The following is a 22,461-nucleotide window of genomic DNA, read 5'->3' on the forward strand; positions in this document are numbered from 1 at the left end:
AAAGCACTACTCCCCATTGCCCTCTTCTGTTTTAACATCTCACCCCCAAACCGGCTGCAGGGTTGTGTTCTCCCCCCACCCCCAGGTTAGGATGACCAGACAGCAAGTGTGAAAAGGGACAGGAGGTGGGGGGTAATAGGTACCCATATAAGAAAAAGCCCCAAAAGTCAGGCCTGTCCCTATAAAATGGGGACATCTGGTCACCCTACCCCAGGTGGAATCAATGAGATATACTCTTTTCCATCTTGGTGAATCAACCAGGTAGTCTGGGTGGAGAAATGGGGAACCTTTGTGGAATGAGCCCATTTTACCTTCTTTTGCTAAGTGCATTGTTAATTTAAATAAGTCAATTCCAGTGTGTTTGGTATAAATAACATTGTAGGAACCTGAGATTCTGAAAAATCCCCCACGCTTTCCTTTAAAGGTGGGATAGAACTTAAACAAAAGGAAGGGTTTCCCCTTTCAATGATTGACAGGTACTTCATTAGCGGTTCTAGTGTATTCTGTGGCCCTATACTACAAAGACAAAGTAAACACATGTAAGAGGCCGCAGTCCTACAATGAGCTGCTGCTGACTTCACGGGAGCTCCCTGCGAGCACAAGGGTCTGCCCACCTGCAGCTCATTGAAGGATCGGGGCCTAACAAAAGAAGGCACAAGGCCGGTCTGAAACCAGCATTAAAAAGTTGAGAGAGAAAATGGAAATGCCCTTTCACAGCCTCCTCGAGAGGATGCCCGTATGGAACTGCGCTTGCGAAAGGAGACCGCGTGGTGGCGCCATCTGACAGCTTTCCCACACCCTGCGACTGTCAAAACTTTTTTTTTTTTCCAGCGGAGGTTCCCACAGAATAACGGAGTTTTCTCCGACTTCCAGCAGCGTGTCCTACACCAGAGACCTCCAACTTCCTCGCAGAGACCACGTCTCTTGGCGGCCTCCCCTCCCCTTCGCACTTCCACAGGGTTATCTTCCCCATCTGTTCACAAGCCCATAACGTCCCTATGGGCGCTCCCCAGCAATGATAACTGATTTCAGATTAAGTTCAGTTTAAGTTCATGGTAAAGTCATCCTAGAGCCAAGCCTTAGCACAACTGAGCCCGCCTCTCACCGAGTCCCTGCCTGGAAGAGAAACATTTCCCGCTGCTTTTTAATGAGGATTATCAGCGGGAAGCAAGGAGAAAAGCCAGGGGCAGGGGACCGGGAGCAGTTTGGCGGGGCACCGTTTGGGGATCTCGGTGTTAAACAGTTGTACAGTCCTTGGGAGCTGAGATGCTCTCAGCTGGGAGCTAAAGTGGCTACATTCACTTCTCAGGTTTGCCGTGAATTCATCGCCGGGGGTGACTGCTCGGTCTTTCCCCCCAGGCCGATCCCGAGGGTTGTCGGTGTTATAAAGTCCAGATCTTCCCACCAAACCGAGGAGTCCGCCGTGGGAGCGTCTGGCCCATGGTTGAGGTCTCTCTCGCTCTTGGCCGGCTGGCCCACGTGTGATCGGTCCCAGCCGGATGGGTGCTCTTTCGGTTCCGATTTGCTAGGACCCCCCCCAGCTGGGGTCAGTAACGGGTAGCCGGGGGGGACGCGGAGAATCGGGGCGCTCTGTATCCGCTTGAGGCCAGCCGGGTGTCACACCTGCCCAGGCAGCGTAGGGCCCCGGGGCAGGGCCGGGAGCCAGTGGCCAGCGCGCACCGCTGGGAGCGCACCATTTCCCGGGGAGGCGCACGGGGGAGTGGCCGGCGAGCGCAGGTGTCAGCCCCGGGCATGGCCAGCAAGCCCCGCCGTTGCGCACAGGGAGAGCGGCGACTCCCCAAGGGCGCGGACACCGCGCAGGAGGATCCCCGAGTGGCGGGGCAGGGCTGAAGACGGGCCGGGCTTGGCTTGACGAAGGTGGGTGTGCGAGCGCCCCGGGCGGCGTGGGACCAGCCGGGAGCGGGGTCTGGCCGCTCAGCTTTGCCCCGGAGCGGAGCAGGTGCCCGAGGCGAAGCGAGGCGGGGGGCGCCCTGCGCCTTGGAGAGGTGGGACGCCTTATTTGGCTGAGCGCTCTGCTGCCGGCGTCTCTGTCCGGAGGGGGGGCTGGCAGGGTAGGGAGCGGGCCGCGGGGGGGTCGGGGAGTGATGGCTCCTGGCTGATGGGGTGGGACTGGGACTGGCAGCCAGAGAGGCTCCGGCAGCATGGAGAGCGGTGTCAGAGGCAGCGCTGCTCCCCGGAGAGGAGCCTGAATTTGGGGGCTGGGGACGGAGGGAGGCGCCCCTGGGAGCGCTGCGCATGGAGCTGCCGGACGGCAACGGGAGCTGCCCGGACTGCAGCCTGGGGGCTCGCCCGTCCGCCGGGGCCACCACCGCCCTGGCCGCGGTGATCATCTTCACCATCGTGGGGGACCTCGTGGGCAACGCGCTGGTGATCCTGTCCGTGCTGAGGAACAAGAAGCTCCGCAACGCCGGTGAGTTCCGCGTCGCCCCCTCCTCGGGGGCTGGGCTGGGGGCGCACGGCGCTGCGCCTTCGGGTGCAAGGCCAGCCTGGGACCGGGGCAGCTCCGACCTCCGCCCCGGGCTGCTCCTCCACTCACGGGGCCTCAGGAGAAGGTACTCGGGCCCCTCCTCCCCCGGCTAAGTGTGGGGAGCAAACTCCCGGCGCCCCTTGGCCATCAGCTGGGGGCTCCGACTCGGGAGCTGCGGGGAGCCCGGGAGACGCGCCCTGCAACTTTGCAAACTCTTCAGCCGTGCGGAGCCCGCGGTGTGATGTGCGCCCCGGCACGGACAGAGCCGGGACTCGGCCAGGGGGTCGCTTGGCCGAAGGGAGCTGCCCGTGTTGCAGATCCACCCTGCGTCCCCCAGGCAGCAGGAGACTCCCAAGGGCAAGAGAAATCGTCCCACCCCAAGCTGCTCCGCTTTGCAGCTGGGGGGAGTTGGGGTATTGACTCCCACACCGGAGACCCCTTCGCGCTGCAGGTTAATTCCCCTTTGCCTTTACTGGGGCTATATTCGTGGGGCTGATGGGTCCAGAGCCCTCAACCCGCTCCGGGATTCCTCTCCCGGCGCTGCTGGGCGGCGCAGCGAGGGGCACTTAGGATTTAAAAATAAAATGGAGAGCAAAATAAAGCAGCAATTGTGCCCCATTGTCATCAGCCGCAGGGTGATTATCTGCAATTAGAGGAACTGCAGAACTAAAATTTGACAATGAAGGGTATAATCAACTTCTTCCTTGGGATTATGGTTTTAATTGGGGAGCGAAACTAGTCCAAGTCCCTTATTCTAATTAATACTCTGCGTCTGCAATCTCTTAAAGTCACTGAGCACCACATTATTTCACTAAGATACAATCACACCAAACTTTCAGGGCGTTTTCCAAGTTGGCCTAGCTCAATGTGTTACTTTCCCTGACTTCCTATGTGCCAAGCTTGAAGTTTCTAGTCTTTAACATGAGGACCTGATCCTGCTTCTAGTGAAGTCAGTTGGAGGAAAAGAAGCAGGATTGGGCCCTCGGCTCTGTGTGATTAAAATATTAAATAATACTTGCCACTTGTAGCATTTTCCACCTCTACTCTGTAAAATGCCTTGCAAAGTGTTTGCCTGTAACTATCCCAGGCTTCTAGCTGATGAAAAGGAGATGGGGATCAATGTAACACAGCTAGTCTGTGACAGAGGGGGAAATAAAAATCAGGAGTCCTGATTCTCTGTTCTGTGCCCTTTCCAATAAACAGTGCTTCATCTGAGTACAAACTTGCTTTTCTTTCTCATGTTGCTTTTTGTCTTCAAATGTCTTGGAACTATTTTTTCCTTCCGTTTCCCAGGGATAGCTGCAAATAAAGGACCCAGTCCTGCAGCCATAAGTTTGGTAAAACACTCATTAACTTGGATGGGAGTGTTGCCTGAGAGAGAACTGCAAGATTGGTCTCCACATGAGTCTGAACATATGCAATCTGGGAGGCTGGGGTGCCAAAGAATCAAGAGGGATCATGAAAAAGAAAGAGATCCCATGACAATTGTAAACAGTTGCTGGTCAGATCCTGCTTTACATACATTTAGTATACTTGATCTTCACTGCATTTGGTAATAACCAAATAAATGGGGAGTAAAGATTTTTCCAGTGGCTTGTCCATGTGTAATTTGAAAGCTGTACTAGTGGTTTTAAAACATTACTTCCTTGACACATGTCTGCGTTCAGTCTACATGACTGAAACCAGTTTTGATTTTTTTTTTAAATGATAAGAAAACTATCAAAATCAACACTAGTATTAGTAATTTCTAAGCGTGGTATTTATTTTTCCTTGGGTCCATTAGGTTGGTGAAAAGAGTTGGCTATACATTGTTCTGCAGTAACTCTATGTATTCCTTGCAGTGGCTCTTAAAAATGATAAACTTTGTTGAGCTACATCTTGATATGGAGTGCACCATTGTCTCTGTTTCTAGAGAGGGAGTGAAACAACCTCTAGTTCTACAGCTAGTAAAATATTTTAGATATCAAGTCTCCACTACTTGCAGTGTATTCAACAAAGTCATTCATAATGTGGGGACACTTTTTACCCTCGTGATCTCTGTGTAAATCTGTAGTAATCAATGAAGTTACTCTGGAATTAAAATGGTTTAATGGCAAACAAAATCTGGCCAATGATATCCACTCTATATGAAAACATTGCACCAGGCTTATGTGAGTTTAAATATTCAGTTGACTTAAGTTTGGTTTCAAAATCTCAAAATTAGGTCTTCTGATCCGTGTTCATGGAAAGAGTAACAGAGAATGCTTTTTATAAAAACCTGATAATCAGTAACTTGTGTGCCCTGACTAGAATGATAGAGATGTGAAATTCAATCGCTTGATTGCATTTCAGATTTTAAGTGGTGCTTTTCAGGAAAATGGAGGTAAAACAGTGAAAAAACTCTATTTGTTCATATTTACATTCTAAATGATAATGGGGAATATTTCCAATCCTGAATGATTCCCAGTAGCTGTCTGCCTTAAAAATAAGACAGCGGGATTTACCGTTAATACATCCCATGAAAAGGACATCTTCGTTGACCTTCTTAAGTTTTTATTAAATTGTTTTTATAAACTGAAATCAGAACATGGCTAGTATAGACTCAACAGATGTAACTTTGGAGCAACAACTGATTGCAGGGGACAAGTTCCGCACTCCCTCATGGGTACTATTGCCATTGTAGTCAGTGGGCCTGATCTTCCTCCCGTTTGCAATGAATGGCATAAATCTGGAGTAACTTTGAAGTCAAACAGGTATAAACATGGTGTGAGTAAGTGGAGAACCTGGCCCCTACTTCGTTTGGCTATATCGAAAGAAGGACAAGAGATACTTCATATGGGTTAATCAGGCCGCAACTTTATTACTAGATGTCTGGGAGTACCCAACAGATACAAGTGTACAGTGCAGACAACTCCATGTTCATTCAGTGATTACCTGGGGGCTTCCACCAGTCCCCCTTCATTTTCCATCCAGGAGCGGATGCCCACAGCAGGTCCTAAGCAAACCTGGTAGTCGCCACTTTAGGGGGAGGGAGGGTGGGTGCTGCTCTGCCTGCTGCGTGGAGAAAGGGCTTCTAATGCCCTTTTAAGGCCTTCTGTACTTACAGTCCTAGGGGATGAGTCAGCATCACCATGCTGACCCCCCCACACTTTTCTGCAGCAGCTTGTGACCTCCTTCCCTTCCCACCCCACTGCCCCCCAAAACACTGCTACCTTCCTCCAGCAAATCCAGACAAAGTCAGCGTCCCTGCCCCATTAAGGTGCGGTGTGGTCATTTCCATGGTGATGGTCCCTTTGTAGCTACAACAGAGACCTCTAATCATTATGAACTGAATATTTAGAATGTGACAACTACAAAATAGTGACAAATGGTTACACCAGCCTCTGGCATGTATATGTTAAAATTTCTCTCTTGCACATTCTGTTGGCTTAATAACATTGGAGCTGAATGTGGACGAAAACTTTTGCTAAAGGAGCATGTTCTTCAGGCTGAAGCTCCAGTAATACACGTCTCCAGCTTTCTTGAACACGCTAAAAAATAATAGGGCATAGGGCCTAATTCTGGGTTCCTTGAAAACCCAAACCTTCCAATGACATCCCTAGGAGCTTTGCATGTATAAAAATGCAGGATCGGGCCCAAGACTGTAAATAGCTGAACCATTGTTTTTATTAGCAACGAGAAGCAGGAAGAAATATAATAACGCATGTCACTTTAGTACTGCGACATGGCGAGAGGGCCGAAAAGTGTGTTGTGGGTTTGAAAACACAGTTCTGGCTATCTAGTAACAAGGTATGAGTTTCTGGCAGGCACTGTAGATCTTTTATTCTTGCTTTATCTCCCAGGCGTTCTCAAAAATGTGGTTAGCCTGTTAACTGTTGCCCTGCCAGGATCTTTATACTAACGCAAGATTCACATCGTCTTAGTTTCTGAGCATATTTTCCTATTTTATTGCCAATAAGCATTTTTTCTTTGTTACCAGGGGCCCAGTCCTGCAGTCTTAACTTAGTCCTTACCCTTACAACCTCCCCATCAATTTTAAATAGCCGTTGTTCCTGGCAAGGACTGAGACCCTGATCCTGCAAAGACTTGTATGGATAAGCCCTACTTATGTAGGAATTTGTAGGATCTGGCCCTAACTAGGGGCTGGAAGATCAGGTCTCTGATCCACCCCCAAATATATTCACTTATGTTCAAAGTTGGGGTTTAATTGAAAGAGTAGGTTTCAAATGAGCTAGGCTTAAGGATAGAGGGCTTATAAATTGAATTTGGTGGATGCCAGATATATTAGAACATGAGTGGTTATAATGGGTCAGACCAATGGTCCCACTTGCCCAATATCCTGTCTTCCAACTGTGGCCAACATCAGTTGCTTCAGAGGGAGCGAATAGACCAGGGCAATTTCTCGAGTGATTCATCAGATGTCATCCAGTCTCAGCTTCTAGCAGTCGGAGATTTAGACCTGGTCCACACTAACCCCCCACTTCGAACTAAGGTACGCAAATTCAGCTACGTTATTAATGTAGCTGAATTTGAAGTACCTTAGTTCGAACTTCCCGCAGGTCCAGACGCGGCAGGCAGGCTTCCCCATCGATGCTGCGTACTCCTCTTGCCGAGCTAGAGTACCGGTGTCGACGGCGAGCACTTCCGGGATCGATCCTAGAAGATTGATTGCTTACCGCCGGACCCGGAGGTAAGTGTAGACCTACCCTTAGGGACACCCAGCATGGCTAACAATTCATGGAGGATGGACCTATCCTCCATGAACTTATCTAATTCTTTTTTGAACCCGAGTTATACTTTTGGCCTTCACAACATCCCCTGGCAACGGAGTACCACAGTTGACTGTGCGTTGTGTCAAGAAATACTTTATTTTGTTTGTTTTAAACCTGCTGCCCATTAATTTCATTGGGTGACCCTGGTTTGTGTGTTATGTGAAGGAGTAAATAACACTATCCTAATTCACTTTCTCCACACCATTCTTGATTTTTATAGACCTCTATCATCTCTCACCTTAATCATCTCTTTTCCAAGATGAACAATCCTAGTCTTTTTAATCTCTCCTCATATGGAAGCTGTTCCCTAGCTCTAATCATTTTTGTTGCCCATCTCTGTACTTTTGCCCTTCTCTGTACTGTTCTAATATATTTTTCTGAGATGGGGTGACCAGATCTGCACGCAGTATTCAAGGTGTGGGGGTGCTATGGATTTATATAGTGGCATTATGATATTTACTGTCTTACTATCTATCCCTTTCCTAATGGTTCCTAATATTCTATTAGCTTTTTTGACTGCCACTGCACATTGAGTAGATGTTGGAATTATCATGATGACTCCAAGATCTTCCTTGAGTGGTAACAGCTAATTTAGACCCCATCATTTTGTGTGCATAGTTGGGATTAGGTTTTCCAACGTGCATTACTTTGCATTTATCAACAATGAATTTCAGCTGCTATTTTGTTGCCCAGTCACCCAGTTTTATGAAATCCCTTTGTAACTGTTCGCAGTCTACTTTGGACTTAACTATCTTGAGTAGTTTTGTATTCGCAAAAAGAAGAACAGGAGTACCTGTGGCACCTTAGAGACTAACACATTTATTAGAGCATAAGCTTTCGTAAGTCTCTAAGGTGCCACAAGTAGTCCTGTTCTTCTTTTTGCGGATACAGACTAACACGGCTGTTACTCTGAAACCTAGTTTTGTATTGTGTTCCAACGTTGCCACCTCACTGATTACCCCAGAACATGGATGAATATGTCGAACAGCACTGGTAGGTGTAAGTTCAGTAGCAAGGTCTCCACTGAAGTTGCTTGTATGTGGTGGTGGGAGCACTGGGTCTAAGAAGTACTGCTCAAGTGGGCAGCTCCTAGGGATATCCTCGCGCATAACCCAGTGTCAGGAATGAGAACCAGCAACCGAACCTGGGACTAGCTACCTCTGTCTCCAGCCAGACCAATGAACGCAGGTGAGCTCCAGCAGAACTGTCTGATTGGCTGAGAGGAACCAGCAGGTGTGCCTGTAAGCACAGCAGTAGCAGGTTGTTGCTTGCTGATCAATGCTTATGCCTCTTGCAGCAATTGCTTCTGTGCCTGATTTACTCCCAGGCTTGTTCCCTTGCCTGACTTCTGATTCCTGCTCTGATCCTGGGCTCTGTCTCCTGATTCCGGGCCCTGGCTCTAACCACTAGGAAGGACTCTGGCTGTAACCACTGAGTCAGACTACCCATATTCAGGTTGCTGACACCCAGCCTATACTGGACCCACACACTATGGGCTAGATTATAATTTACACTCCGCTCTGAGTTTGATCTAGTGTGTAACTGCACCACCACCCAGGAGCAGACCAGAGGCAAACTGTCACTCAGTTCCAATTTCTCCCCCTAGTAAAATATTTCATCCATTTCCTGAAGCTGCTTGCTCCCTGCCTTTTCACCTGGCCACCTCCTCTGGACAGCAAGTTAGGGGGGCAGGGCAGAGCCATGGCTCTTCCCACTGCCTGCCCCTCTCTGCTGCAGCCCTGCCCACTAACGAGGTAAGTTCATGGAGGACAGGTCCATCAATGGCTAGTAGCCAGGACGGGCAGGGATGGTGTCCCTAGCCTCTGTTTGCCAGAAGCTGGGAATGGGCGACGGGGGATGGATCACTTCATGATTCCCTGTTCTGTTCATTCCCTCTGGGGCACCTGGCATTGGCCACTCAGCAGACAGGATACTGGGCTAGATGGCCTTGTGGTCTTTTGGCCCAGTATGGCCGTTCTTATGTTCTCACCCACAGGGAGGTGCAGTGGATGAGAAGTTCCCGCTTTTGTACCAACAGTGGTTGCCCAGTCTGTGCAGTAAAGCGGGACCTGCTTCGCTATGCAGGGGAGTGAAGTCTGACAATCGAGCCCTCTGCCAGTGGTGTTTGAAAGATACATGTGTGACAACGAAAGGAGCTGACCGTGAGCATTTCACCTGCTCACCATGGCCCTTGACACACTAATGACCTCAACAAAGAGCTGATCAATATAGTTTCTCCTATGACTCTTTTCTAGCAAACTCATGTTTTATTCTCCCTCCCCTCTTCTGTATTTATAGTTACAAAAAATCACTATTATACACAGCAATGAATCTGTGTTTGGGGTTTTTTTTTTTTTAAGTCAGCATCTTAATTTGCTTAATTTCATGGTTGCTGAGTCATTCACACTTGCACATTTGCATCTGGCAGCGTGCAAATTTTTAGAAGGGAGCTAAAGACTCTTTGTTGGACTGTGTGTCTAGTGCTATAGCTGTCTGCCGAGTATATTCGCCTCATGATTTATATTTGCAGCTCTCACTAATGCTACAGGCCATTGCAAATGTGATTTTTTTTTTTTCTCCCCTCACATGTTTCCCTCGTGCTTTACTACAGAATGTTTGTTTGAAACGAAGGTATAAGAAGAAATGTCAAGCGCTGGTCCATTTCACCCTGGCTTTCTTTCTCTCTGCACTTATTTATCTTCCCCTGGTGTGGTGGGAAGCTGAATGCCTTAGTTATGCAGTATCTGGCACCAAAAAACCCACCCTCCTCAAAAGTACATGCCCTCCCACTGACATCTGAATGATGTTTGGCTAAATGTGTATTTGAACTTTCGCTTTCTAATCTGGGCACAATAATTCCTCTCTGCCCTACCAGAAAAGGGAATGGCACAAGTGTGAAAAATCTGGTTCTGCTCTGAAAATTGACCGTAACAATGGCAACGAGATTCCATTTGACTGTGTCTCAGTGACGCTAGATCGCATTCTCTTAGCTTCCTGGTAAAAAGGTGCTTGAGGGTTTATTTTTTTCTAACTCCTTGTGCTCTGAGAGCGAAGCTCTTCTTTCTGGTTCACATACCATCATCAGAATGAAAAGAGGCTGCCTGTCTTAATGTCAATGAAACATCATTGGGTCAGATTATCATTGGTGTAGCTCCAATTAAGTGCACTAGTTCAACCAGTTTTTAATCCATTTAATATGGGCCACGGTGACTCTTGTGTAGTGCTAGTTTTTCATTATCAGAATGTCATGCAAGATTAAGTCAAATGCCTTACCGAAGTCTAAAAATATTTGTCAGTACAGTTGCCTTTTAATCAACCAAACTTGTAACCTCATTTAAAAAAAAAAGTCATTTGTTTGACAAGACCCATTTTCCATAAAACTATATTGACTGGCATTAATTATGCTACCACCTTTTTACTACTTTAATAATTGCATCCCATATCAGCCTTTCCATGACTTTGTGTGGGATCCATGAGCCGATAGTTTCCTGGGTTACCAGGGGCAGACGCAGACTTGGATTCTGTATCCTCTCCAGAAGTTGGTCACAATCATTCTTGTTTTGCTTTCTCCTCTTTCCTTTGCTAGAGCTAGGTCTGAACAAGAGCACTGAGGCCGTTTCCATTGAACCTACCAAGGCCTGGCCTACACTCAACTTTTCTATCATTATTTTGGATGGGATTGTGTGAGTTCTATTTTTACAGATAGTTACACTGGAACAAACCTTACTGTGTATGCAGTAATACTGGTATAAGGCACCTTTATACTGGTGTAGCTTATTCCCCCTCATATATAGTAATAACTATACTGGTCTAAAAGGCTTTTTTCCCCAATATAGCTGAGCATAACTATGCCAGCATAAAGTGGTGCAACTTGTGTACAGACAGGGCCTAGTATGCTGAGCCCAGCTTCTGAGAGCTCTGGTTTTCTGTCAGATGCCCAGTATTCATCCCAGGCACTCAGCAATGCCTCGCTATCTTTGGCGCTTGGACATGCCTTTCCGCAAAGCATTCTTCTCCATTTTTGAGGCTGATATTCATAATGCAAATCCCAATGCACATTTCTTTAAACAAGTAAAGCAAAACAAAATGTGTGTCTGAAAGGGTTGCCAGTCTCCACAATGCTGCCCTGTGCCAGCTGCTAAATTGTGCTTAGTGAAACATCATGCCCTAGGGATAGGCAAACCAGCCTACTCCTCTATCTGTTCCCAAACTGAAATGATTTCAAGTGTTGTGCTGGGTTCAGATCCTTGTGGAATAAAGGTAGTAATTGATCTATCGGGGATCGTTTATCATGTCTCGTCTAGACGTGATAAATCGATCCCCGAATCGATGCCTGTACTCCACCTTGGCAGGAGGAGTAAGCGGAGTCGACGGGGGAGCCGCAGCGGTTGACTTGCCGCTGTGAGGACGGCCAGGTAAGTCGAACTAATATACTTCGACTTCAGCTTCGTGAATAGCATAGCTGAAGTTGCGTATCTTAGATCGACCCCCCCCCCCTCTTCCTCCACATGAATTGTTCACTTTTGTCGCACTTCATAACCTTCCAGCGTATCTTGTTTCCCTCTTCCTTCTTTCCTGCAGCAATGCAACAGGGCTTCCCATCTTTCCGCCTAACCTACGTAGAGCATTACTGCTCCAATCCTCCAAGCCGCAAAAGGGTTTTGAGCGTCTCAGTGTTGGCCTCTGAACAGACATCAGGTGCTGCTCAGTCTGGATATTTACTTCCAGTGTCTAGAGAGTTTCCTTTAATATATTCAAACCCAGAGTTCTTCCTGGAAATGTTCCATGTGTTGAAACAAGGCCCCTGAGCATGCAGACTTGCAGTGACACCTAAATAAAGGGGAAATTAATTGAAGGCATTTTTGTTTTGGGTCTTTCGACATGTGTTCCCTCCTAATTGTGGGGCTGGGCCAATAAAATAGGGTGCCCAGGGGCTGTGTTAGCGGGTCCCTGATTTATAAAAGTGCCTGTTGTCTGAACTGTTCTCCCCAGGAATGGCCATACTGAGTCAGACCAGCGGTCCATCTAGCCCAGTGTCCTGTCCTCCAACAATAGCCACTGCCTCGTGTGTCAGAGGGAATGAACAGAACAAGGCAATAACTGAGTGATCCATCCCCTGTCGTCCAGTCCCAGTTTCTGGCACTCAGAGGCTTAGGGATGACGAGAGCATCGGCTCGCCTCCCTGACCATGTTGGCTAACGGCCACTGATGATGGACCTTTTCTTCCCATTTGTCATTACTTCATGCTATTTTCACCCTAACATAATCTAGGTGCTGCTGTTGTTTCCATGACTCGGCTACTCGCACCTCTTGGGAAAGGTTTGTTCTCTGGATTCCTCCCCAGGGATTCTGATGGTCTTCCCACTCGAGCCCTTATTCTGCAAACCCTCTCTTAACAAGCCTGGTCTCTCTGTATTCTAGCAGTGATGGCTAGGCCCTTCCCAGGGCCTGTGGCAATGAAGGGCTACTAATGAAGGCTGGGCTACGCTTTAGGTTTGTTGGGGAGGGAGGGAGTACTTGGTGGCTGCTCCGGCAAAGCCGTGAACTGTTCCATTCCATTAACTGGCCTTTGGCGATGGGCATGTTTCTCTGTGGAGAGTGCAAAGTGAGTCCAATGGGCTGAACGTAAATTCGTCTTGTACAAATACAGGAGTAAAGCTCCTTAAAGCTGCTGATCTGGTTTTGAATGACTGAGGCGCTGTCTTCTGAGGGGCTTGGACTGAACATTTCAAATTGAAATCCTGTTTGTCGCATGAATGAACTTTGTGCTGAATCCCAGATCCACGCCTCCGCTGTGTCAACTTCATTTACTGTCCCCTAAGGAAGGCAGAGCCTTTTTGGCAAACGATCTCTCCTCTTAGCCTGCTGGGGTTTTATTATGAAATTCCACATGTGAAAGGAGAGCTTGGGCTTAGGGGTGATGTGTAAGGATTAGCTTCTCTTCTTCAAAGCTTAGTCAAACAATCAGCCGTAGCAGTTGTTCGCCATTTGGTTCATTCCTGTGTGTCCGCAAGGGCTTGATGGCCTGAGGGTCCAACATCGGAATAGACTTGAGAAACCCACGTAATAGGGGGTCTGCCCCTGGGCCACCTCCACCCCTCGGTTGGTGGAATTTTATCCCAGAGGTTACAAGCCACCCGGAGAACAGCGTTCGCCAGAACGTCTTGTGGCATTCTTGCGACATATCCGAAAAGCATAAGGCGCCGTCTGTGGACAATGGCCCCAGTTGTCTGTAGACCGGAGCGACCATAAACATCTGCATTATAGATGAAGTCATTCCACTTTCTGCCCAATATATGATCTTGGCATTTTGTGTGGAAAGCCTCCAGCTTTGCCCACTCTGAGAGGTGTAGTGTCCATGTTTCGCAGCCATATAACAGTACGGGGAGGATACAGTTTGAACTTGGGTTAGTTTAGTTTAACTTATTCTCCTTCAGACATGCTTACAGCCCTGCTATCAATTATAAAGGCGCCTCAGAGGATGTAACTACCACACAGAGCGGGGCCTGGAAGAAGGGATATATCAAAGTAGGATGGGGCTTCTCCTTTTCCAGCTCATTGAATCACTTGATAAGTCGTATCACTGACCCCAAATGCTCAAATATCAAGAGACTGTCTAAAAATCATGAAATATTGAGGTTTTTTAGGTTGCATTTTGGTTTCTGAGCCTGTAGGGTTCATGTTTTCAAGTTTTTCTTTGTAACCATGATGACTAGAAACTCTTATTATGGGAGCTGGGTGTCTTGTGAATCACATGATTCCACCAGCTGGGGCCTGGAGCTTTAAGAAAAATGCCAGATATTGCAAGACTCACAATCCAATGGTGAAAGTTGGCAACTCTGAGTTCTAGACCTTTGTGTTAGGTGCTGTCCAACCTTAATAATCTGTGTAGGAGACTCTTGGAGTCTAATTTATATCACCTTGATCACTGCCTCTGTATTTGTCCCTGAATGCCTCATTGAGGATTTTATTTCTGCAGATATTGTCATAGAAAGAATGACAAATTTAATCGTAATGGGGTAAGTTAATGCATTTAATGTAACTCTAGCTAACATTTTAACAATTGGAGTACTGGTATGTATTTACACAACGGGCAGGGTACTTGATGGATACCTAAGAAGGAACAGCCTCTACTCCCAAGACCTTGCAGTCTATGGCCCTGATCCTACAAAGGTACCTCACAATAGGTGGTGGCTGGCTGCCCTCCGCTCCCAATGAAGTCATTGAAAGGATGTATTGAATTCCTTGCCGATTTGCGCCTTGCCCTAGACAGGTTTCAGAGTAGCAGCCGTGTTAGTCTGTATCCGCAAAAAGAAGAACAGGAGTACTTTCGTCCACGAAAGCTTATGCTCTAATAAATTTGTTAGTCTCTAAGGTGCCACAAGTACTCCTGTTCTGTTCTTCTTTTTGCCCTAGACAGTGCACTGACACAAAAAGGGCCATGGGAAGGAAGATTGAGACAATTGTCACTTTAAATCCTTATTTGAGCTCTTTATTTGTTTACTAAAACAGGGCCAATACCTGCTCTTGGATACAACATAATCAGACAAATCTAGTTTCCAACAAGCTGTGTTAAATGGCTCTGAAAAAGGCCAGAAGCGTGTATAACAAGGTTGCATTGGCTAGTGCCTGCTCAGTTACAGAGGCTTAACCGAATGACGTACGTTCAGATCTGTCATGCAGATGTGCTTCTCTGGGTTAGTCAGATTCAGTAATTCTGACCTCAGAGTTATCAATTATCTGGTTTGTAGTGCATTCAGTCCAATTAACTGTACCGGATCCAAGCCGAGTAATCCTTGCGTAAGGTAATTAGGAGGAAACAAACCATAAAGCGAAGCTATTTCTCCTACTATATTGACTTTCAGTTCTCTGTTACCTGAGGTTTTTTTAATGCATTTCACAGAGTGGGAGGGAAAATGGTGGGAGTAATGTTTGCTGTTGGAAATAATGTTTGCTGTTGGAAATATTACTTAAGTGTAGGTCCAAGAGAGGTTACAGAACAACCTCCAAGAATGAAAGCAGCTCTACTTCTGAATGTAAGGGGCTTCCGTTGCAGGGTCACCTGGATGTTGACATTATTCACCCTGCTTGGGCATGCTGCTTGAGTCTGTTGCACAAATGGCATTTTGAAGAGTTTTTGTTGCTGCCTGAGGGAGATGCACTCTGGGGGAAAGCATGGGGAACTATACAGAAAGGGGAAGACAGAGGCAAATTGCATTACTCTAAAGCTTCTGTTTCAGGGTTTAAGCCCATCTCTCTTTATTGGAGATAAAGATTAGAGTAGTGGGAGGGTGTAGGGGGGAAATCAGATCATCACACGTCTGCTTACTGTGCTGTTCTTGCACGTTCTTCTGAAGCATCTTCTGTACACTATGGTAGGCTTCAGGTCTGAACTAGTATGGTAATTCCTATCCTCTAAAAATCTCTTCCTAGTTCTGTAGAACATACCCTTTCCACTCAGGCTGTGGGGTCCAAATTGGAAATCCCCATGTTTCTATTTTGGAAAACTTTGAAATGGCCTTATTGAACCAGTTTGTTTTTATGAAGCTCTAAAATATTAAATAGCTATACGGAATATGTCAGAACAAAATGAATAAGGAAAATGAAATTCTCCATCTCAAATTGTTTTGGAACTTTTCCATTACATTTCATCAAAATTGACATATTCCGGCAAAACACTTCAGGTTTGACTAAGCAGCATTTTCTGATGGGGAAAATTGTTCCATCAGATTTTTCCACCAGCTCTGCTAGGGAGCTATTGAAAGCTTCCAGCCCCCACCTTGAGGAGCTGAGCCTTCCCCCAAGTCGCTGAACCAGTCCTGGACTCACCTCTTCTCTGCCAGGAATTTACCCTCCCACCCTGCCCCTCAACCCTTCACTTCTGGGCCGAGAAGCTGGTAGCATCAGTTAGCACCAGAGGCCTGGGATGGAAGGTTGCTGGCCTTGAAATGGGGGTGGTTCCATAACCAAGGCCAGGCAATGGCAGAAGGACGTGGCCACGGTGTCTGAGGCTCTCTGCCCATTATGCGCTGGTAAGGAGGAACTGCCAAGGTGGCCAGTGAGTCTCTTGGGAAAAATGATGGAAGAGGTAGGAGTGGGAGGGCTCCAGATGGCAGGGCCTTGTGAGGGGGAAGGGGCACTGCAGAATGCAGAGAGCAGGAAGGCTCCCTCTCAGGGTCCCATGGGTTGAGAGAGGCTGGGATTGTGGAGCGGTGGCACTTCCCCCTGGCTGGTGAAATACTTTCCGAGTAAAGTCCGGTGTTGATCTTGGCTGGCCTAAAGGAAAATAGATTAGACAACATTCAAAATATTCACTTTTGGATTTGAATAATGTTGAAATAACGTAAATACAATTTTTTCAGAACCCACCGGTGTTCCATGAAAATACCAGCTATTTATCTGCTGGTATTGCCAAGCACGTACCCTGAAGCCAACATGCAGTGGTCAGGGCTCAGTCTCCAAGCTGCACAGAGCCCTCTACTTCCACTGCCTATGTTACAAGTTGAGGGTGGGCAGGACCTTGAGGCCCGTCAGCCAATCTTCAGTTTTCCAATTGAATGTCTAAGTGGCTAATGTCTAAATTTAATTGTTTTACTTCAAATTAAGTCAGTTTCCTTTTTCAAAGCCCAGTTCCTGGGATCTGCTACAGTGGCTTAAGGAGAAACATGAAAACAAAATGCATTCAGTAATCTAGGCTGGCGTGGCTGGAAAGTCTGGGCTCTGTCTCCCCCATTGCATTCCCTCCCCTTCCACAGCTCCTGCTCTGCCTTTTGCTAGAGGGCAGATGATTCTCATGCTAACAGAATCCATTATTGTTGAGCTAAAAACAAATGAACACAAGCCTTTGAGAATGAATACATCTTAACTTGAATAAATGAGCAGGGTGATCTCAGGGTGAACATCATCAGGAAAACTCAAGGAGGGGAAAGCTAACAGTTCTTGGTTCATTCATTCGTGGTTCAGCTCTCCCTTTTCTAGAGCCTCCTGGAAATGGTAACCATTACCTCTAAGCTGCTGGGTGCTCTTTTACAATGAGCATATAAACTAATATAAAGTGTACTACCTCCATATATGTGACTATAGCTACATCTTGTAACCAGGGATTATGTTCTGGCCTAGCAAGAGAGAGACTGAATGATGAGAAACCTTACCCTCTAACTTCTAACGTGAGGATAGACCAGCTGCAAGTCTAGCAAATATATCCCTAGGTAGACACATTTGTATCTTCTCAATAATTAAGTGTCTTGGCTAATCAAGGCTGAATCATCTGGGCTAAAGATATTACCATCCAAGCTCTCTCTGTCTCTCTATCCTCTAATCAAACAATAAAATAGATGTAGCTGATGGTTATTGAAACTAATGAAACTGGAATTCTTTTTTGAGTACTGTTAAAATGACTAATTCCAAGCTGTTTGGATTAGTGGAGTTTACATTGTGAGGGTGGAAGTAGAGTTTACATTGTAAGGGGGGGGGAGGGATAGCTCAGTGGTTTGAGCATTGGCCTGCTAAACCCAGGGTTGTGAGTTCAATCCTTGAGGGGGGCCACTTGGGGATCTGGGGCAAAATCAGTACTTGGTCCTGCTAGTGAAGGCAGGGGGCTGGACTCAATGACCTTTCAAGGTCCCTTCCAGTTCTAGGAGATGGGATATCTCCATTAATTTCTTAGATTATAAGTGTAAGCAGAGTCAGGATGAGCTCTACCTTGACATCTGGTGGTGAATTATGACAAGTGTGGAAAAGAACTCCAGGGGCTGATCTTGTTTGCATAGGCACACCCACTCACCTGGCATGAAACAACAGCAACTCAAAGTGGTTACTTTGGCTGGTGTGGGATCCCCAGTTTTCTCTGTTATTGGGGCAGGAAGAATAAAATTTTGTTACCCTGATTCTGTGAATCAAGGCCAGTGAAACTGTTGTATGACAGAAGGACTGAGTGAGTCCTTCACCATTACCTAAGTAGCACTTGCTTGACAAGGGGCATGGGTTACAAAACCCAGTGAATAGAGAGAGGATGGGGACAGGTATTTGTACCTGATGGTATGGGCCCTCTCTGAAACACCAATTGCACTACTTCCTCTCTCCACTGTTGAATATCAGAGCTAACTTTGATTCCATTACAAGTCTAGTTACAGACTGCTGAACTGAATTCACTTTGGGCCAATGGTGCACTAGCACTGGGGCTCCCCTACTATGAGCTGAAATTGCTAAGAGCTGAAATCACAAAAGAGCTGAGATCACTGAGTGCTGTGTTAACTAGTGGGGGAGCCTGAAGCTATATTGCTAAGCAGCTGGCGGAGCAGCTAGCAGAGTGGAGCCTTGTGGGGACGGTTGGAGTGGAGCTGAGTGACTCACAGGTCGGTGAGCAGAGCAGAGCGGAGCCTTGTGGGAGCGGCCCAAGGGACAGCTGAAGTGGAGTAGAGCTGAGCGGCTCACAGGTCGGTGAGCAGAGTGGAGCAGCTGCCAGAGCAGTTTGTGGGACGGTGGGAGCAGCTCACGGGGCAGCTGGTGGAGTGGAGCGGCTCGTGGTGAAGGCTGCGGCGGAACCCCGTCGGCCTGGGATCACGTAAGGTGCCCCTTAACACCCTGCGTGCCATCCCCGAACTCTGGGGCTGCACTGACCAGGGACAGAGACTTTGGGGGGTTGTTGGACTTTTGGGACTTTGGTGATCCTTGGGTTGCTGGTTTCAAGAACCCAAGGGAAAGGACACAGCCCAACTTGCTGGGGTGGGTTTTTTGCTCATGGTTTGTGTTATGAATCCTGTTTGTGGTGTTTTTCCAATTTAATGCTGATGTTGTTTACCTCATGTTATTAAACATTTTCTGTTACACTCAGACTCCGTGCTTGCGAGAGGGGAAGTATTGCCTCTTAGAGGCACCCAGGGGGTGGTATGTAATTGTCCCAGGTCACTGGGTGGGGGCTCGAGACGGTTTTGCGTTATTGAAACGGAACCCCTAGATACAGAACCCGGCCCTTGTTGCTGCCAACTTAGATGGGCAGAAGGGTTACATAAGGGAATTGAATAGCTGTAAAGGAGAATGCATAGACAAGTGATTCGGAGCAGAAGGACTCTCCATTTTGGAGAGACGGTAGTAACAGTGATCTCTGCTTGAAAATAAAGTGACCATGGTTGTCTTGAGCTATTGTCGCCTGCTTTAAAGCAGGAGGCGGTGACGTTTCTCACAACTCGATGCGTGGAGGTGCAGAACCAGATTTCTAAAATCCCATGCTAGCCAACCTGAATGCTTGCAATTTGGGGATGCAGTTACTGTGACTTGCACACTGTGCTGCTGTTACCCAGAGATGTCTTATTACTGGCCATTAGTAAGTGGTCACTTGCCCATGTGCCTGTTACAGTGATTACAGGAACATGTGCTTCATAGGCTTGGGTGTCCTTGAAAGAAATTTGTTTTAGCCCTACCTGTGACTACTGGGATGTCTCCTAGCTGTTGACGTACAAGGCCAACAAACAGCTCACGTAAAAGTCAGAGCTGTAGGGAGGCTCCTGCAGTAGACCCTGGGTTGGGAAAAAGACCTGGCAGAAGTGGGGCTTGCTGCACCAACTAGGTGGAAGACCTGCCGGGGGATACCGGCTGTTCAGGATCTGGCTTACCTGCGTATTGTGTCTGAACAATAAATGCCTCTGTTGGAAAAGGGAAGGAAATACTGTCACGGGTGGATGGACGCCCGTGACAGTGAGGTTGGAGGAGACCTGTTACACTGTCCCTTAATGTCTGCACATCCCTCTGCCTTGAAGGGGTCTGAGCCTGATTTCTTAGCTCCCCTCTCACTCCATTGGCTGGCAGGGGAAGTCCCCAAGAGAGAAGAGCATGCACCTAGCCCCTGGTGCAGGAGGGGGGAGAACACCATCCGCTTTTCTTCACTGAGATCCTGAAGGCAGTGTCTGAAGCAGCACAGATGGGCTGCTGAGAGAGTTGTGCTCTCCGATGGAGGGTTGCTGGGAACGACACCCTCTGGCCTTGTCTAAACTAGGATTTATGTGGGAACACAATCACAATCTAGTCACGACAAAGCAATTGTGCTAAACTGAGTTAAAAGCCTAGAGGGGAGCCTAGATGCATCTTGGCCAGCTACATGGCGGTCAAACTACAGTTTGCCTTGTCTACACTGGGAGTTCACATGTTGTAAAATATCTTGTTTTTCCTAGTAGAGGAGATATGGGCCTTAATTAGAGGTGTGATGTTCAATGTTCCCTCTAACTTTTTCCATCCATGTACGGAATACATTTTGTTATGTGTACCAAGGTAATGCGTGGCTGTGTGCCACCAGTAGAAACAAAAGACCTAGATAGAATATAGAGTTTTTAAAAGTTCCCATCAGGATAATTACTCCAGCCAGGACAGGTTAGGCATTTTAGAACTCACTACTCAAAGAATTACATTTAAGTGTAAGAGAGAAATAAAAATTATGAAATGCACAGGCCAGTCAACACACTAAAATAACACACTTTGAAAGAATAAAATTACAGAGAATATATGTGCATTGCAGGAAGTAACAAGAAGTAATAAAAATAACACAAATATAGGTTGGGAGGTGAGTGTGAAAGACTGTGTGTGTGTGTGTGTGTGTGTGTGTGTGCTGGCTGCTGGGGAAGTTTCTGAGGGATCGTGTGCTGTCACTTTAAGGCACTCACTCACCTCCCGGAGGCTGGTTCAGACCTCAGCAGCTCTCTCCTGCTCCGAGTCCTGACCCCTGTCCCCTCTCCCCTGCTTTGTAAAGATGGGGTACAGGGGCAGGGGAAAGGGGACACCCTGACATCAGCACTTCCTCCCACCCCCCGTTCTGCATAGCCAGCACAAGGCTCCCAGGAACAGGTGCAGGAGCAATTTGGCTGCAAAACAGCAGTGGGGAGGGGCACCTGAACACATGCTGCCAGGTGTGTGTGGCTCTGCTAATCAAGTGTGCAGCACTTGAATCACTCCTGGGCGGCCGCCTGACCACACAGTTTAGAGGGAACACAGATGATGTTATATGGGGCTACCTAGATCCGCCTGACTCCTAGGCTAGACAAGGCCTTTGAGAGTAGTGTGGGGGTTGTAAGTAAAGGGAGTGAAGCAGAGGAGATCCTGAAGAACATCCCTCGATACAGTCGTTTTACATAGTCTCTAAAAAGTTTGAAACTGATACATAAAACCAACCGGAATAGGCAAGCAACGAACAAGCCCTTTACAAAGTACCGGTCCTCTCCACCCTCCCTTGTACAGATCCCCACCTCCCTAGCAGTCTCTTGTCCCTTCTCCATATCAATGTTCCTTGATATACCAAGAGACCCATTCCTCCCAAAGCACATGGAATTCTTAGGGTGGACCATTCATCTTATGAATTGTTTGTGTGTAGCCATTTCTACCTCTTCAGCCTTACCTGTCTCTTAAAACTGGGCCACAAGAGTGTTTCCTCCCTTCGAAGGCTCAATCTGTTAGCATAACCAAGGGCAATTGCAGCTTTTTCTTTTTTGTAAAGCGTTTGGAGTCCCAGGAACCAACAAAACTGGGCAGCAAATAGAACTGACTTCGGTGGTGGTTTGACACCTCCCCCCATGCTATTTCAATAACTTTCATAATAATAATAATAATTAATACCTAGTTCTTTAAATAGCACTTTCCATCAGTAGTTCTCCAAGCACTTTACAAAGGAGGTCAGTATCATTGTCTCAATTTTACAGATTGGGAAACTGAGGCACAGAGCTGAAGTGATTTGCAGCACTCAAGTGACTTAGTCTGTATCTTCACTAAGGATAGTAACCAGCCCACTTTGCCACTGAAGCAGAACCTGGGCTCCAACTCACTCGCCCAGGCTAGCCTGGCTTGCATGCACCACAAAAATTGAGTGAGACGGTTTTGTGTGTGGATGGGAAGGGAAGAGAGGTTAGGGGAAACACTCGGGGTAATTCTGTGGTGAAGAGTTCCCTCCCATTTCAGAGACCATCCAGCAAATATTTCCAAACATTGCTGTCCTTTGATGGTACCTGGATTGTGATGATTTGAATGTCACGATTTGCCAGAAGCTGGGAATGGGCAACAGGGGATGGATCACTTGATGATTCCCTGTTCTGTTCATTCCTTCTGGTGCACCTGGCATTGGCCGCTGTCGGAAGACAGGATACTGGGCTAGTGAAACGAGACAAAATAGGATGGCAGAAAAGTGCCATTTCCGGAGCTGCTAAATGTAGCTGAACAGCAATTGATCCAGCAGATCCAAGAAAA

At 47.3% G+C, this 22,461-nt stretch overlaps 1 protein-coding gene across 1 annotated transcript in view; it reads left to right on the forward strand.

Moving 5' to 3' along the window:
- Positions 1 to 2,136: 2,136 nt before the first annotated feature.
- The window catches only part of GPR50 (G protein-coupled receptor 50), a 66,819-nt gene continuing 46,494 nt past the window's right edge, over positions 2,137 to 22,461 (forward strand). Inside the window, exon 1 of the mRNA XM_054040165.1 lies at positions 2,137 to 2,431. Coding sequence (XP_053896140.1) covers positions 2,257 to 2,431 — 175 coding nt within the window. The 5' untranslated portion in view covers positions 2,137 to 2,256. The remainder of the gene's footprint in view (positions 2,432 to 22,461) is intronic.

This window comes from Malaclemys terrapin, chromosome 9 (assembly GCF_027887155.1).
Source record: "Malaclemys terrapin pileata isolate rMalTer1 chromosome 9, rMalTer1.hap1, whole genome shotgun sequence".
In the NCBI taxonomy this organism is placed as follows: Eukaryota; Metazoa; Chordata; order Testudines; family Emydidae; genus Malaclemys; species Malaclemys terrapin.